A 13,310-nucleotide genomic window follows, 5' to 3' on the forward strand; every position below is an offset into this window, starting at 1 on the left:
TTAATTTCGATTTTTGAAAAGATATATATCAAGGAATTATGGCATTAATATTATTTTTCTTTTTACCATTTTAACCTTTATGTTAACACAAGTCTAATTCTAGTATTCTACACAATTGCCAGTTAAAAGTCCAACAACTTGAATCTAGAGTGACGGTCCTGTAACGCTTGTGGGCATTGCTTGTGGTTCTAATTCTACCTAATTTCACTCGTTTCAATGGTTGAGATTGCTTAACGTGTCAAATAGTTAATTACCTTTCTTTCAATTTTGGGTGACAGTCTGTCATTGTAAATCCAATACGAGGAGCCGACTTTTCAATCGTATTCGTGGATCCTCTCAGCTTCTAACTTTTAACCAGAACACTTCCACTTTTACACCACCGTCTAACACGTGTCAGCTCCTAAAAATTTTCAAATGACAAAAATCTAAAGAAGAATAGTGATGCACATACACTGAAGAGCACTTCTCGAATATATTATGATTAATAAAATCTTAGTTACATGAATTCATATTAATTCCATATACATATAAAATTAGTATTGAAACAAGGGTTTTTTTTTTTTTTTTTTTTTCACTAAGGTATTCGAACGAATTTATATGTATCTCAATTATTCTCTTAAACTCTAAAATTATTAATCGAATAAAAGCATCGATGGTTATCTTTATTAGTGTCTAGAAAAACTAAAACTTAAAATGTTTCTTAAAACAAGCTTTAATAATGTTTAGAAAATATTTATTAACATAGATCTTAAAATATATATATATTGGGTCCATAATCCAATCTCATAATCTTTTCTCATAACTCTCGACGTGATAGTTCGTAATTGATCTGCTCGTAAATAGGTTTCGTTTACCTATTTATGAGCTATCACATCGAAGATTGTGAGAGAATGTTGTGAGATTAGATTTGTTAAAAAAAAAAAAAAAAAAAAAACCTTGAAAATGGGAAGATATTTAATAGCTCTCTTAACGGGGAATAAACATAAAAATATATACAAAACCAAATTGGATTTTCTGGTAATTAAACTAAAGATAAAATAAAATTAAAGAGCATAAATGTAAGAATGATTTGTAAGAGTCTTAAGAGATAAGAATGGCTGAATGGGAATTAAAAAAATAATAAAAAATAAATTATAAGTAGAGTCAAACCCCATAAAGTGGCCAGCTAAACCCAGATTAGAACCTCTCAATACACAATCCACTATCAATTAATAAATGAAAAATCTGATCAATTAAAAAAATAAATTAATAATAATAATATTAACATTAATTAAACAAATCAAATCTCCTACTCCTACCAAAAAAGCAAACATTTTATCTCTCTTTCTCGCACTTTCTCACTCTTTCCATTACAAGCAATTTGTTTCTGCGAGTGATGAGATCAAATACACAGAACAAAACAAGCACCATTTTTCTCTTATTAAAATAATTAAAGTTGCTAGAGAAAGAGAGAGGAAAGAGAGAGTGAGTGACTGAGTTTCTGGTTTATCAATTTTTTTAAAAATAAAATAAAATAAAATAAAAAACCTATTGGCGTTTTGCACCACCTGGTAATTGTAAAAACAAAATTACAAGGAAACAGAAACAGAACAGGGAAAACAAAAACAGAAACAGAAAACCAAAAAAAGAAAAAAAACCCTCTCATAGCTTTCTTGTTTTGTACCTAATTTTAATTTCCAAAATCTTTTCTCGGTTTTCCCTAACTGCGCTTTGGTTTTTCTTTTCTCTCCAAGGAACTACGTTGTTGTTTTTTCTTCATTGTTCGTGTTTTCGTGTGTCAGACTTAGAAGAAATTTTTGTTCTCTTTGATCATATCCTCTAAATCCTATCCTGACGTAATCCATTTCCTCATCGACATCCGAAAACCCAGAAAAAAAAAATATTGTTATTAAATCTTTCTTAGTCCATTTTGATAGGCAAAAGCACCTTCAATCCTCTGTTTTCTATTTGAAACCGACCGAATTAGTCTGAAAATAAGTTTTTAATATCTGGGTTCTTCCCGAATTCATCTGAAATTCAATTTTGAATTTCTGGGTATTGAAAGGACCCTATGAAAATCCATTTTAATCCGATATTTTGATCTGAAGTGACCAGTATCGGATCCGGGATTTGTTTGTTTTATCATGTCAGGGTCTTTAGATAACTGGAGAAACTATTTCCGTACTGCAAATGGGGATATTTTCGATATCATCGACCACGCGGTGATGGTGGCTGCTTTGGATTGTCCAAAAGAATTCAGATTGAGGAGGGATCGAATTGCGGAGAAGTTGTTTACGTGTAAAGTGACTCGGTGTTTAGGCTGTGAAAGGGTGGAGTTGAATGTTCCCTGTAACGAGTCTGATGATGATGAAGATGATATGATTGGTTGTAAAAGAGATGAAGGCGGTGGAAGTAAAGAAAGTAAGGTTAATAGTAGTGGGGATGATCGTGATAATGATAATGATCATCATGTGAATATTGATGATGATAATCAGATTCTTAGTAATTTTAGCTATGGAGAAGCTGAGGCATTGACTGATGAGATTGAAGAGAAGTCACAGATTGTTGGAGAGGTGTTGAGAATTAAAGAGATTATTGACAACAGCCAAGATGAGGTTTGGATGAATGGCTTATTTTTCTTGAGAATTCTTCAAGAGTTTATTTTGTGCTTTTCTGGTTGTCTGATTAGTGGTGTTTTGGTTTGTGTTTGTTACAGTCTGATTCCGTGTTGCTTGATTGCTTGAGGAGGCTTCAATTGATGGCTTTGACTGTGGATACACTCAAGGTTTGATTGAATCTATCTTTAGTCTTTGAATTGGCTCAGAAATTGATTTGGTTCTGGTTTTTGGACTAATAGAGTTCAACCTCTTTCCAGGCAACTGAGATCGGGAAGGCTGTTAATGGCCTCAGGAAGCATGGTTCCAAACAAATTCGACATCTTTCTCGAACTCTTATCGAGTATGGGTTTGTTTCTTGTAGATAACAATAACTTTTTATGGGCTTTTTCTGTTTGTTGATAGGGAACTCGGTGGTATTGCTGTTTGCTAAATTTGATCTATAGTTTTTTGTCATCATGTATATTCTAGAGGATCAACAGCCCTGTTGGCATTACACTCGCTGTTTTAAGTTTAGTGAAATTGATCAACTGTGTTTTCTCTGTTCCTTTTTTGTTTGATGTTTTCTTTTAATTTTCCTCTAGCTCATCTGTAAATATGCTGATTACTTAATCAATCATGTGTCCTTTTGCTTCTTCAAGTTTGTTGGTTAATTACTGCTTTGCTGGATTCACTTCTGTGATGGAGCATGAGATGATGCTTGATTTTGTTCATTTTCATTGTAGCCATAGTTGAATGCAGTATAAAATTTTTATGATGGTTATTCTAAACTGCTTTTGTGAATTGCAGGGGGTGGAAGGATTTGGTGGATGAATGGGTCAGTGCTACAAAGGCTATTCCAGGTAGGAACATGGTCGCAATTATTTTGTAATTTCTATATATTTGTTATAATACTTTTCAGTTCTGTTAATTGAAACTGGTTTTTGAAATTATTTTTATCAATGGATTTAGTGGTAGCAGAAGGTACACCAGATTCTGTGGACCCATCTGTTCTTGACGAAGAAGAAGGGCTTCCTTCCCCTCCTCTGGATGATTTAGCTTTCTTTGCTGCTCCAACCGCTGGAATAGAGCTCTCACAGGTATTGTCTTTCTCCCGTTCTATTTCAAATTTAATTGCAAAATTGGTTTGCATTTTTGTTTTATCACTGTATACTGACTAGATTATGTTTCTTTGGGATGTCTCCATAAATGCAATACGTGAAGTTTTTTGATGGCATGGATGATGATGGAAGTGAGTTCAATTTCCATTCTCTTATGCTTCTCTTATATAGCTTTAGCTGTTCGGTTCTTTTTTTGAATTCCCCACTTCTAAGATCCATAATTATGAATGGGGGAATGTTGTTTCAGATCCTCGGAACACTGGGGAATTCATCAAGAACCGTGAAAATGGAAGAAAACCATCAGTGGAGCAGCAGAGTATTGTCAAGCGAAAACAGCAAACTACAGATGAGGTGAATTTGCGTGCCAGGGACAATAAGAGTCAACAAGTGAAGAGACAGGAATCTCTTGCGAAACCTAATAAACCTCCAAACACCAATTCTGGACCCGGTAGACCTCCCAAGCAAAGTATGGGGCAAAGAATAAATAATGAATCAAAGTTGCAGCAAAAAACAGATAAGGCTGCCATCCATAAGAGGCCACAGAATAGTCAACAAGATGTGAGTGCAAGTATTCATTTATTTTTGAATCAATAACCATGAAGTTTATCTGACCTATATGTCTTGTTCTACTAGAGATTCTAATCTTCAGATGAAATTGCGGTCCAAGTAAAACTTGAAGCCACAAAGAGGAAACTTCAAGAGAGTTATCAACAAGCTCAAAATGGTTTGCCTCTTCCCCTGCAAATTATGTTATGTATTCTGTTTTTTGATGGGGGATGTGGTTAATACAAAGAAAGATTCGTGATTCTCATTCATCTAATCAGAATGAATTTGAAATACATTTCTGAGAGGTTTTTTCAAGAATTTTTGTTTTAGAAGAAAGAGAGAACAGAAAATAAAAGAATGAGACTTAAAGGATTAGTTGACATAGACTCAATGTTTAAATTCTGAAAACTTTGGTATAAATTCAAAACAAGATGTCAAGTTTATATTTGGCAGCATTAATAGCGAGTATCAAGCTACTCTGACATTTCACTGTAATTTTTCTGTGTTTAACAGCAAAGAAGCAAAGGACAATACAAGTCATGGACTGGCAGGATCTCCCTAAGCAAGGACTTGGCCATAGAAATCCACACGTGAGGCCTGGGAACCATAACAGGCATTGGGCAAATGGTCGGCGGTAAACTCTTCACTTTGGAGCTGTTTTGATAGCCTCGCAAGTTTCTTCCATTTATAAAGCTCTGATGGGAGAAGACCAAACCCTCGGGTAACTGTCTTGCCTCTCTCAAGTATCAGCAATAAGATTTTGTTCACTCCTGACAGAGAGGTTCATTCTGATTCTGAAACACGGAGAAAACAACTTTTGAAACTCTAGTCGTACATTTCAGAACATCGAGTCGTAGAGACTTGATTTGATAGAATTAGGGGGTGGGTTATCTCTTGTTCATTCAAACTTGTCAAATTGGTGTTCGAATGAATTTCTGTAAAGAGTCTTGATTTGTACTTGCCCATTTGATTGACTACTAAACATTTTTTTCCCCTCACAATTGGAACATTTATTTCGCAGGATAATGTAGCTAACTCTGCACATAATAAGTGCTCGTATATGTTGTGATACTCATCTGTAAGTTACTTAGTATGAGCAAATAAGGAGATTAAATGTTATTTTGGAACGGGTATTTTTGTTTTTTTTTTTCCCTACTTTATATCTTACATCTATCCTAAAGGAGCTTTAGGAATTGAAGTTGAAGATAGAAAAAAAAGCTGTAGACATGGCTGAAGTAAAAAAATTGATTGAAAAAGTTGGGAGAACAGAATTGTGTTGTTTTTATGTAAAGGCAAAGGGAATGAGGAAAAGGCTTTTCTTGAAAAGAATGTAACAATATCCCTCTGTAGCCGACTGAACGAATCTTATAATACATGTCAAGATATGTGATGTCGAATATCGTAAAAGGTTTCAACTTTCTTCCGTAAATACTTGATTGAATTTCAGTCAAGATGGTAAAGTCTTATGCACTTGAAGTTTATTAAAAGAAACCGGCCACAGCTAATTGACGGTGATAGATGGAAGAAATATTTGGTAAGCAGCTTTTTATAGAGAAGATAAAGTTAAAATGTGTTGGATTTTATCTTGTTTAAGCAAATCATGATAAAGCCCTAACTAATGAAGTTTATGGGATGAGGTGGTTGGAGGAAGTTAAAAGTTGAAGATTACTTTTTTGGCGCGAAAATTAAAATGGTAAAAAAGTTAAAGTCAAATGCTATCTTGAATACCAATTATAATGACACGTGTAAAAGAATCTTATGCCGGCTCCTTCCTTGTATATCTTTTCTTTTCAATCTGCAGTCCAGTTTTGACTTTTGACCCACATCTTTTCCACGTTGCCCTCTTCGTCAAACTATCAACGCATCTAATTAATTTTTATTAACCAACCAACCAATATTATTACTTGATTAACAATTTAACTTAATTAAATTATATTAATAAACTAATCTAATGTTATCCCTTTTATTGTCTGAGTATCATTTTCGTTTCTTCTAAGGTTTAATTAATTAATTAATTATATGCGTGTGTGTTTGTTTTTACTTAATATTAAAACAATAAATCTTTTTATATTTTCTTTACTTAATATAATGTTGATATTTTTCTTCATAAAAAAATCCATCAAAAATCATTTATGTATAATCACACATGAATCACGTGTAATTTAAGTCAAATGTTTTATGTCAAACAATATTGTCGAACCCAATGTCCCAATCTATCCAACCCTTCAATCTTGTTTTTTCTTTATTAAGTATTTAATGAATTGACTTTCTAATATTTCTTTCACATCAAATTTTATTTATTTTTTTAATTATTAAATCGATTATAATTTAAGTAGAAGGCCAACTCAAAAATACTTAAAATTTAATAAGGGAAATTAAAAATAGAAGCATAACCAATCCAATACTTATTTCAATTACCTAACCCCTCAACTACCAATAGACGAAGTTGCCCCTCTATAAGATCCTGAATATTTAAGAAAAAATAATGAATAAATACTTGAACCGGGTCGATGAGCCAAATTACCATCTCTACCCTCATGGATACGGATGTTTAATAAGGGTAATTAGGAGTTTAAATTACAAATATTAGGTAAAGGATGAGGTAAGGCATGGCGTATTACATATGTAAGAAATTAACCGTATTTTGTGGCGGCAAGTGGCGTGTCGGACCCGCGAGTTTTGGGTTCCACAGCTCAAACTATCGTATCCTTATTTCGGGATAACTACAAGTGAGTCCCTTACATTTGGCCTCATTCCGAAGTCTTATAAAATTTAAATTCCAAATTTTGTCTTGCTGACAAGAAGGACTAAAATGTTATGAAATAATACCATTATACTAGATTTATTTTATCAAATATTATTAGGGATAAAATTGTAATTTTCTCATCATTTCTTAGTTTCTCTTCCACTAGCCTACTTCTTTTGACTTTTTTTTTCTTTCTTTTTCTCTTTGTTTGCTTGATGAGAAATTAACTATAACTTATTCATTTTTCCATTCCAATGAGTAAATATATGTGAATAATTTTAATACTTTTCGAGGTGCTTAATCTACACATAAATGAATAAATGACCTCAATGTGATACATATTGTCATTAAAAACTAAACATGTTAAATTGAAAAGTGTGTTAATACATGTGTTTATAAGTAGGTATTCAATCCTTAAACTTAGGAAATGCACACAATCGTTGAACATAAGATAATCTAATGTAAATGCATTTGTATTAAGAAAAACATTTAATTAATTGGATTGTTGGAGGATGGTAGTTTATTGGTTGGAGTTGTATGTATTTAGGTGTATATACTCTGTATTTTGGCCCAGTTTCACGTAACTATTATTTACTTGTAATGTCTTTATTTAGACTCTCTAGTTTTTTTTGTGGGATGTGACAATTCATGTGTTTAATTTTAAATGTTTTAACCTAGTAAAAAAACATTCGTCTTTAATACTAATATTAGATTAAAGATCCAAATTGATGTGATTAGTGATATGTCAGTACTACATGAATGATAGGTAATACAATCCTATAATTAACATATTAATAATCACATCAATCAAAGTTTTGTTACTAAACTTAAATAAGTAATGATAAAGATTGGAAAAAGTTAAGCCATCACCATCCAAGATAAAGCATATGTATAAGAGTGGCAAGATTTCCTGTCTTTTGTCCAAAGATTTTTATATATATAAAGTATAAAACTAAAAAGAGTGGTAATGTTATTCTAAGCTTTACTCAAAGGGTCAAAAGTAGGTTGTGTTGTGAATAATGAATATGCTATATTCCTTATCTAATTCCCATCCATTTGCTGTTTAGTGCTAAAAACATTTATTGTGCCTTTTACATCCACCTCACAACTATTATATTATAACAAAACGAATCTTACTTTTGTTAGCTTAAATTTTACATTCTTCTAAATAATGTATCATCATACATGAACATTGTTATTACCGCTAATAATATTCGCGGGCAAAAATGACCCAACGACTATCTCAAGCCCTATCCCCATGAAAATATCATCTCCATGTCCTTAGCCCTAAACCCAAATTATTGAGAGCGAAGATTGTTGAAACCAAAAATTAAACACATCGCAAGCAAAGTATCCAACCCCGCCAAGTGTTTCTAACATCCTTAATTGCTATATCATTTAATATTTTTATTTACATGTTATTACCGTATATGACAACACAATATTTAGGATATAAATGATGGGATACTTATAAGAATCAAATAATACATACTTTATAATTCAATTTATGTCTATACATATTAACTAAATGGTTTGTGCAATCGGTTAAGAGGAGATTATAATAAATGAAAAGGGGTTGGTGGTGTCTCAAAATTATGAAGTGGGTGATCAAAATCAAGTTGGGTTGTGATGAAAATAATGAAATGGAAAAGCAAAAGTCTGTTTCAAAGGCATGAATGGGTTGGGTGGCAGCAGCTTATAAGTCTACATTATGCTTTCCAAAACATAAAACAACCAAGTTGTTGTCATTTTTGCCTCCATATTTTCATTATAATCTGCCAAATTTCAGGTAAACTCACCAATTTTTTATTTTATTTGCTCAACCCATAACCAAACTAATAACTCATAATGCTTACATCATATTTCAATTTTACTAGTAGCTTCTTCAAATATAGTTTGGTATTACTCATAAATTACATGTATTTAATTATAATCTTCCCTTTAACTAATAACTAATATTTTTTTCCTTTTTCTTTTTTATGACCAGGAGTGTCCGAGTCAGTTTACGTACTCTTCAACTAATCTCCCGAGACCTTGAAACTATCGATCAATAGTCACTCCTATTAATAACTGTGGGGATTTGAATTTGGGAGACCATGTTAAATCCTCCTCTTACTCTTTTACCCTCAAAGAGACTCGAACTTGGAAGATCATGTTAAATTCTCTTTTACTCTTTTACCATCCGGTCACTCAATGGTGGTTAATAACTAATAACTTGTGTTAAGACTCTTTCTCTATGTTTGGTGGATATCCGGAAAGCATTATCTATACTTCTCTAGAACTGTTAAAAACTTCCCTATAAAGATATCCAAAAAAGAAAAAGAAAAACTACAATATGCGATGTATAATATTCTCTATTCACTATGGATCATGAACGGATCTATGTCATGATAGTGGGGGCTGGTGACCCCACTCAAAAGCTTCTTTTTCATTTATTTAGTTTGATTTTTTGCTTTGATCACTCCTTGTATTTAATATTTTTAGTTTGACCCCCTCATTCACTCTTTTCCTATTTTATGTCATATTATTTTTAGCTTGTCCTCTCTAAAATTAATTCCTAAGTTCATCTCTGCTATGAATGCATTTCAAATTAATGTGGTTCGTGAGTGTATGTAATAACTCAAATTTAATATTAGTTTTATAATAATTTATGAGAAAAAATTACAATATTATTAGTTTATAATTCTGGAAGATAAATACCATTAATCTCTTACAATTATTATGAAACGGTAAAAGAACAAAATGAGGTTCTCTAAGCTCCCGAATTTGAGTCCACCTAGATCCAAATAGAGGTGATCACTGAAGGATTACTCAATCAGACTTTCAGGGTTTTATGAGATTAATTAAGATACATGCAAATGGACTTGTATAACCTAGTGATAAAAAAAAAAAATATATTATTTGGAAGAAGACACAAACTATCATTCTTTTGTGGCTATCTCCAGTTTATTGTGAATTATTACTAATTACTGTTAATAAGGTGTTGGGAATCACCGACACTCGTAATCATAATCTATGATAATTGCGGATTATCTTTATTTTATCTTGAATTACATTAATAAATGTAGGTCTAATTTATCAACTAACATCACCTTCATGTCTCTTCCATTATAGAGAAGCTAATAGTGCTTTTCTTCAAGTGATTTTGACATCGTTAAAAGTGCTTTTAAAAATGTAGATAAAAGGGTTTTTAATATGAAAAACAAAAAATCCATAAATGAAATGAATGCAATTCAACCTCCTTAATAGGGAAATGATGTGACAAATTGAAAAATAAAATGTGAAATGTTGACTTAAAAGCAAGTGGTTGGGCCTACCCACTGCCGACATTAATTAAAATTTAAGATAAGCCCAAAGCCCACTATCTTCGTTCATGCATCAAACATCAATAGCTTCTGTCCATATTCTTAAGATTTGATTGTAATAAGATAAGATTTCTTTATTTATTAAAAGTATTTTGTAAAATTTCTGATAAATATTGTTTTATAAGAGAAATGGCGATCGACGACCAAATTAATGCTTTAAGCAGCCAACACGTGAAAAGCACTCTTCCAAATTGTTTTGGGTTTTCACACTAGAGAAATTTGAATGCTATAACAAAGAAAAAATTTGATTTTTAAAGTCTAATGAAAACAAAAGGGTGATTTGATTTATTTATACAAACACTATAAATCAAATTTGTTGTTCAAATGAGGAATCTCACATTGTTTCATAAAAAGTAATTGTAGTTTTAGTTTAGAGTAAACCACTTTTTCCCACCAAAGGTTTGCCTCAACGACACTTTTCCACCACAAAGGTTTCAAAATACCACTTTTTTACTTAAAGTTTATATTCTGTTAATATCTAAATTACACTTCACTTTTCAGCATTGTTTTAAAACCCGCACCGAAGGGTAACCCGTTTTGCTACCCGAGTCAAGAGTTAACCGGTCCAACCGGTTGGACTAGCCTGTTGGACTGATAATGTCAGCGATAATTTTATTTTTAAAAATTACATATAAATCCCTTAAATTTCAATATATTACAAAAATTCCCCTAAAAAAGTTCAATTAGTCCCTAAAATTTTTATTTATTTCTAAAATACCCCAAAAAATTACCAATTAATCCCTAAACTTTTGACATATCTTCAAAACACCCCTATAAAATTACAATTAACCCTTATAATTTTGAAACATTACAAAAAAACCCCCTGAGACCTGAACTAGACCGGAGAAGCTAACGGGTCCCAGTCAAACTGATCCAATCGGCCGGTCCGGTCTGATTTTTAAAACAAAGCTTTTCAATCGACGTTTGGCTAGTTACCAAGAGCTAGGGTAAGAGGGATTTTGTAGAGTGGAGACCGGCAGATCGAATAGTGGTGACGAATTGAATATTCGCTGTCGTAATCAGCAAAAAAATAAGCTAAGAACAAGAAACCTTAGATTTGCGATGGCTAACAATCAATGAGAAATCAAGTGTCGGAGTAAAATGGGTTTTATAGAGAAGAAATCGAAGGTTTAAATAGTGGTGAAGTGAAAAATTTTCACAACCGGAATTAGTCGAAACTGACTTTAAATATTAACAAAATATAAACTTTAAGTACAAAAAAGTATTTGAAACTTTTTAGGTGAAAAATTGCCATTAAGGCAAACCTTGGTAGGAAAAAGTGGTTTACTCTTTAATTTATTAGTATGATGTGATTTCACTTCATATTAAGGTGAAATTAAGCACTCTGAATGCTTAACTCACTTTCAAGAAACTAAAAAACTTATTCCAATAGTATTTTGGATGCATATAAAAACCAAACATCTTTTATGTCATTTATCTTTAGTTTGGAAGCCCACTCATTAACTCATCACTGCTCCATCTCCTACTGTAACATGTATATGGTAAAATATTCTACTTGATTACATTGTTAAAATACCATACAACATGAGAATGACAGAAAAGAAGAAAGAACTCAAATAGCACATTACCAATAACATCAACCTGAAACTGAATGATAGAGACGGTGACTTCAATATAATCAAAAATATAGAAAGACAACCAAATCCATAACAGATAGGTAACTTAACACACTACTACTCCCAAACATTTATGCATGCATATTCATCAATCATCACCTTTCTCCACCACCACCACCACTACTAATTCTTCATTTTAACTGGAAGCCAGAAAAATACACATTTTTCTCAACCCCTTATATCATACAGACTGCAAAAGGAGATATTCTTCATTCACATATCCAAACCAATTCATTCTAATTTACCATCTTCACATATGCTCCATTACTTCCTCTTCCTCGTCTTCATATTCACCTTCCTCATCAGCAGTAGCATCCTGGTACTGCTGATACTCAGACACCAGATCGTTCATGTTGCTCTCTGCTTCTGTGAATTCCATTTCGTCCATTCCTTCACCAGTGTACCAATGCAAGAAAGCCTTTCTCCTGAACATAGCAGTGAACTGCTCTCTCACTCTTCTGAACATTTCCTGGATGGAGGTTGAGTTCCCAATGAAGGTAGATGCCATGGAGAGCCCCTTGGGTGGGATGTCACAAACACTAGACTTCACGTTGTTTGGAATCCATTCCACAAAGTAGGAAGAGTTCTTGTTTTGTACGTTGATCATCTGCTCGTCAACTTCCTTAGTGCTCATTTTACCCCTGAACATGGCAGAAGCAGTGAGGTAGCGACCGTGCCTTGGGTCAGCAGCGCACATCATGTTCTTCGCATCCCACATTTGTTGGGTCAATTCTGGGACTGTGAGAGCTCGGTACTGCTGAGAACCACGGGAAGTCAAAGGAGCAAACCCAACCATGAAGAAGTGAAGACGAGGGAAGGGAATCAAGTTCACAGCAAGTTTTCGGAGGTCAGAGTTAAGTTGACCAGGGAACCTGAGGCAGCAAGTGACACCACTCATGGTTGCAGAGATCAAGTGGTTCAAGTCACCAACTGCACAAATACATCACAACAAATGAATCCACAATTAAGAGTGATGTAACATTTTCTTCATAGAACTTAGATTGCACAAATGATACTAATCAATCAACTCAAAGGCAACATAAGTTATGTAAAACAAGAATCTTCAATAGCAAATTTTTACTAAGGTTCACAAGATCACTATTAAGTAACGACACCCATACACAGAAATTCACAACTGTGGTCTCATTAGCTGACAATCTGTAAAGATAACATAAAAATAGTCATTTTCATCAGTAAAAAGTAATTCATGATTTAGCACTTATCATTTGCTTATGCATGACAACCCAAANATGATGTGATTTCACTTCATATTAAGGTGAAATTAAGCACTCTGAATGCTTAACTCACTTTCAAGAAACTAA

The 13,310-nt window shown here is 32.9% G+C and overlaps 2 protein-coding genes across 3 annotated transcripts; both read left to right on the plus strand.

Annotated features, from left to right (window-relative positions):
* Window positions 1-1,570: 1,570 nt before the first annotated feature.
* LOC116146540 (probable mediator of RNA polymerase II transcription subunit 26b) lies at window positions 1,571-5,367 on the plus strand. 2 transcript variants are annotated; one of them, XR_004130523.1, is made up of 9 exons: window positions 1,573-2,594; window positions 2,696-2,764; window positions 2,855-2,937; window positions 3,384-3,436; window positions 3,546-3,673; window positions 3,798-3,825; window positions 3,942-4,252; window positions 4,328-4,418; window positions 4,754-5,367. XR_004130523.1 is itself a non-coding variant. In XM_031431952.1 (8 exons), exons 1-8 carry the CDS (start codon window positions 2,124-2,126, stop codon window positions 4,832-4,834), a joined length of 1,224 nt encoding a protein of 407 aa, XP_031287812.1. In that variant the 5' UTR covers window positions 1,571-2,123; the 3' UTR covers window positions 4,835-5,367. The 2 variants fall into 2 exon arrangements, 1 of the variants encoding a protein (XP_031287812.1); XM_031431952.1 differs by lacking the exon at window positions 4,328-4,418 and having other exon boundaries at window positions 1,571-2,594.
* Window positions 5,368-12,338: 6,971 nt separating this feature from the next.
* LOC116146547 lies at window positions 12,339-12,656 on the plus strand. The gene is given in 1 exon segment (XM_031431962.1): window positions 12,339-12,656. A coding segment is annotated over 1 exon segment (318 nt).
* The last annotated feature ends 654 nt before the right edge of the window (window positions 12,657-13,310 follow it).

This window comes from Pistacia vera, unplaced genomic scaffold (assembly GCF_008641045.1).
Source record: "Pistacia vera cultivar Batoury unplaced genomic scaffold, PisVer_v2 Contig479, whole genome shotgun sequence".
Lineage (NCBI taxonomy): Eukaryota > Viridiplantae > Streptophyta > Magnoliopsida > Sapindales > Anacardiaceae > Pistacia > Pistacia vera.

Bases quoted from the DNA above. Each gene is read 5' to 3' on its own strand.
- LOC116146540 (XM_031431952.1), top strand. From the start codon at position 2,124: ATGTCAGGGTCTTTAGATAACTGGAGAAACTATTTCCGTACTGCAAAT. The intron at 2,595-2,695 runs GTTTGGATGAAT...TGTTTGTTACAG, and splicing joins TTGACAACAGCCAAGATGAG to TCTGATTCCGTGTTGCTTGA. The intron at 3,674-3,797 runs GTATTGTCTTTC...CAATACGTGAAG, and splicing joins CTGGAATAGAGCTCTCACAG to TTTTTTGATGGCATGGATGA.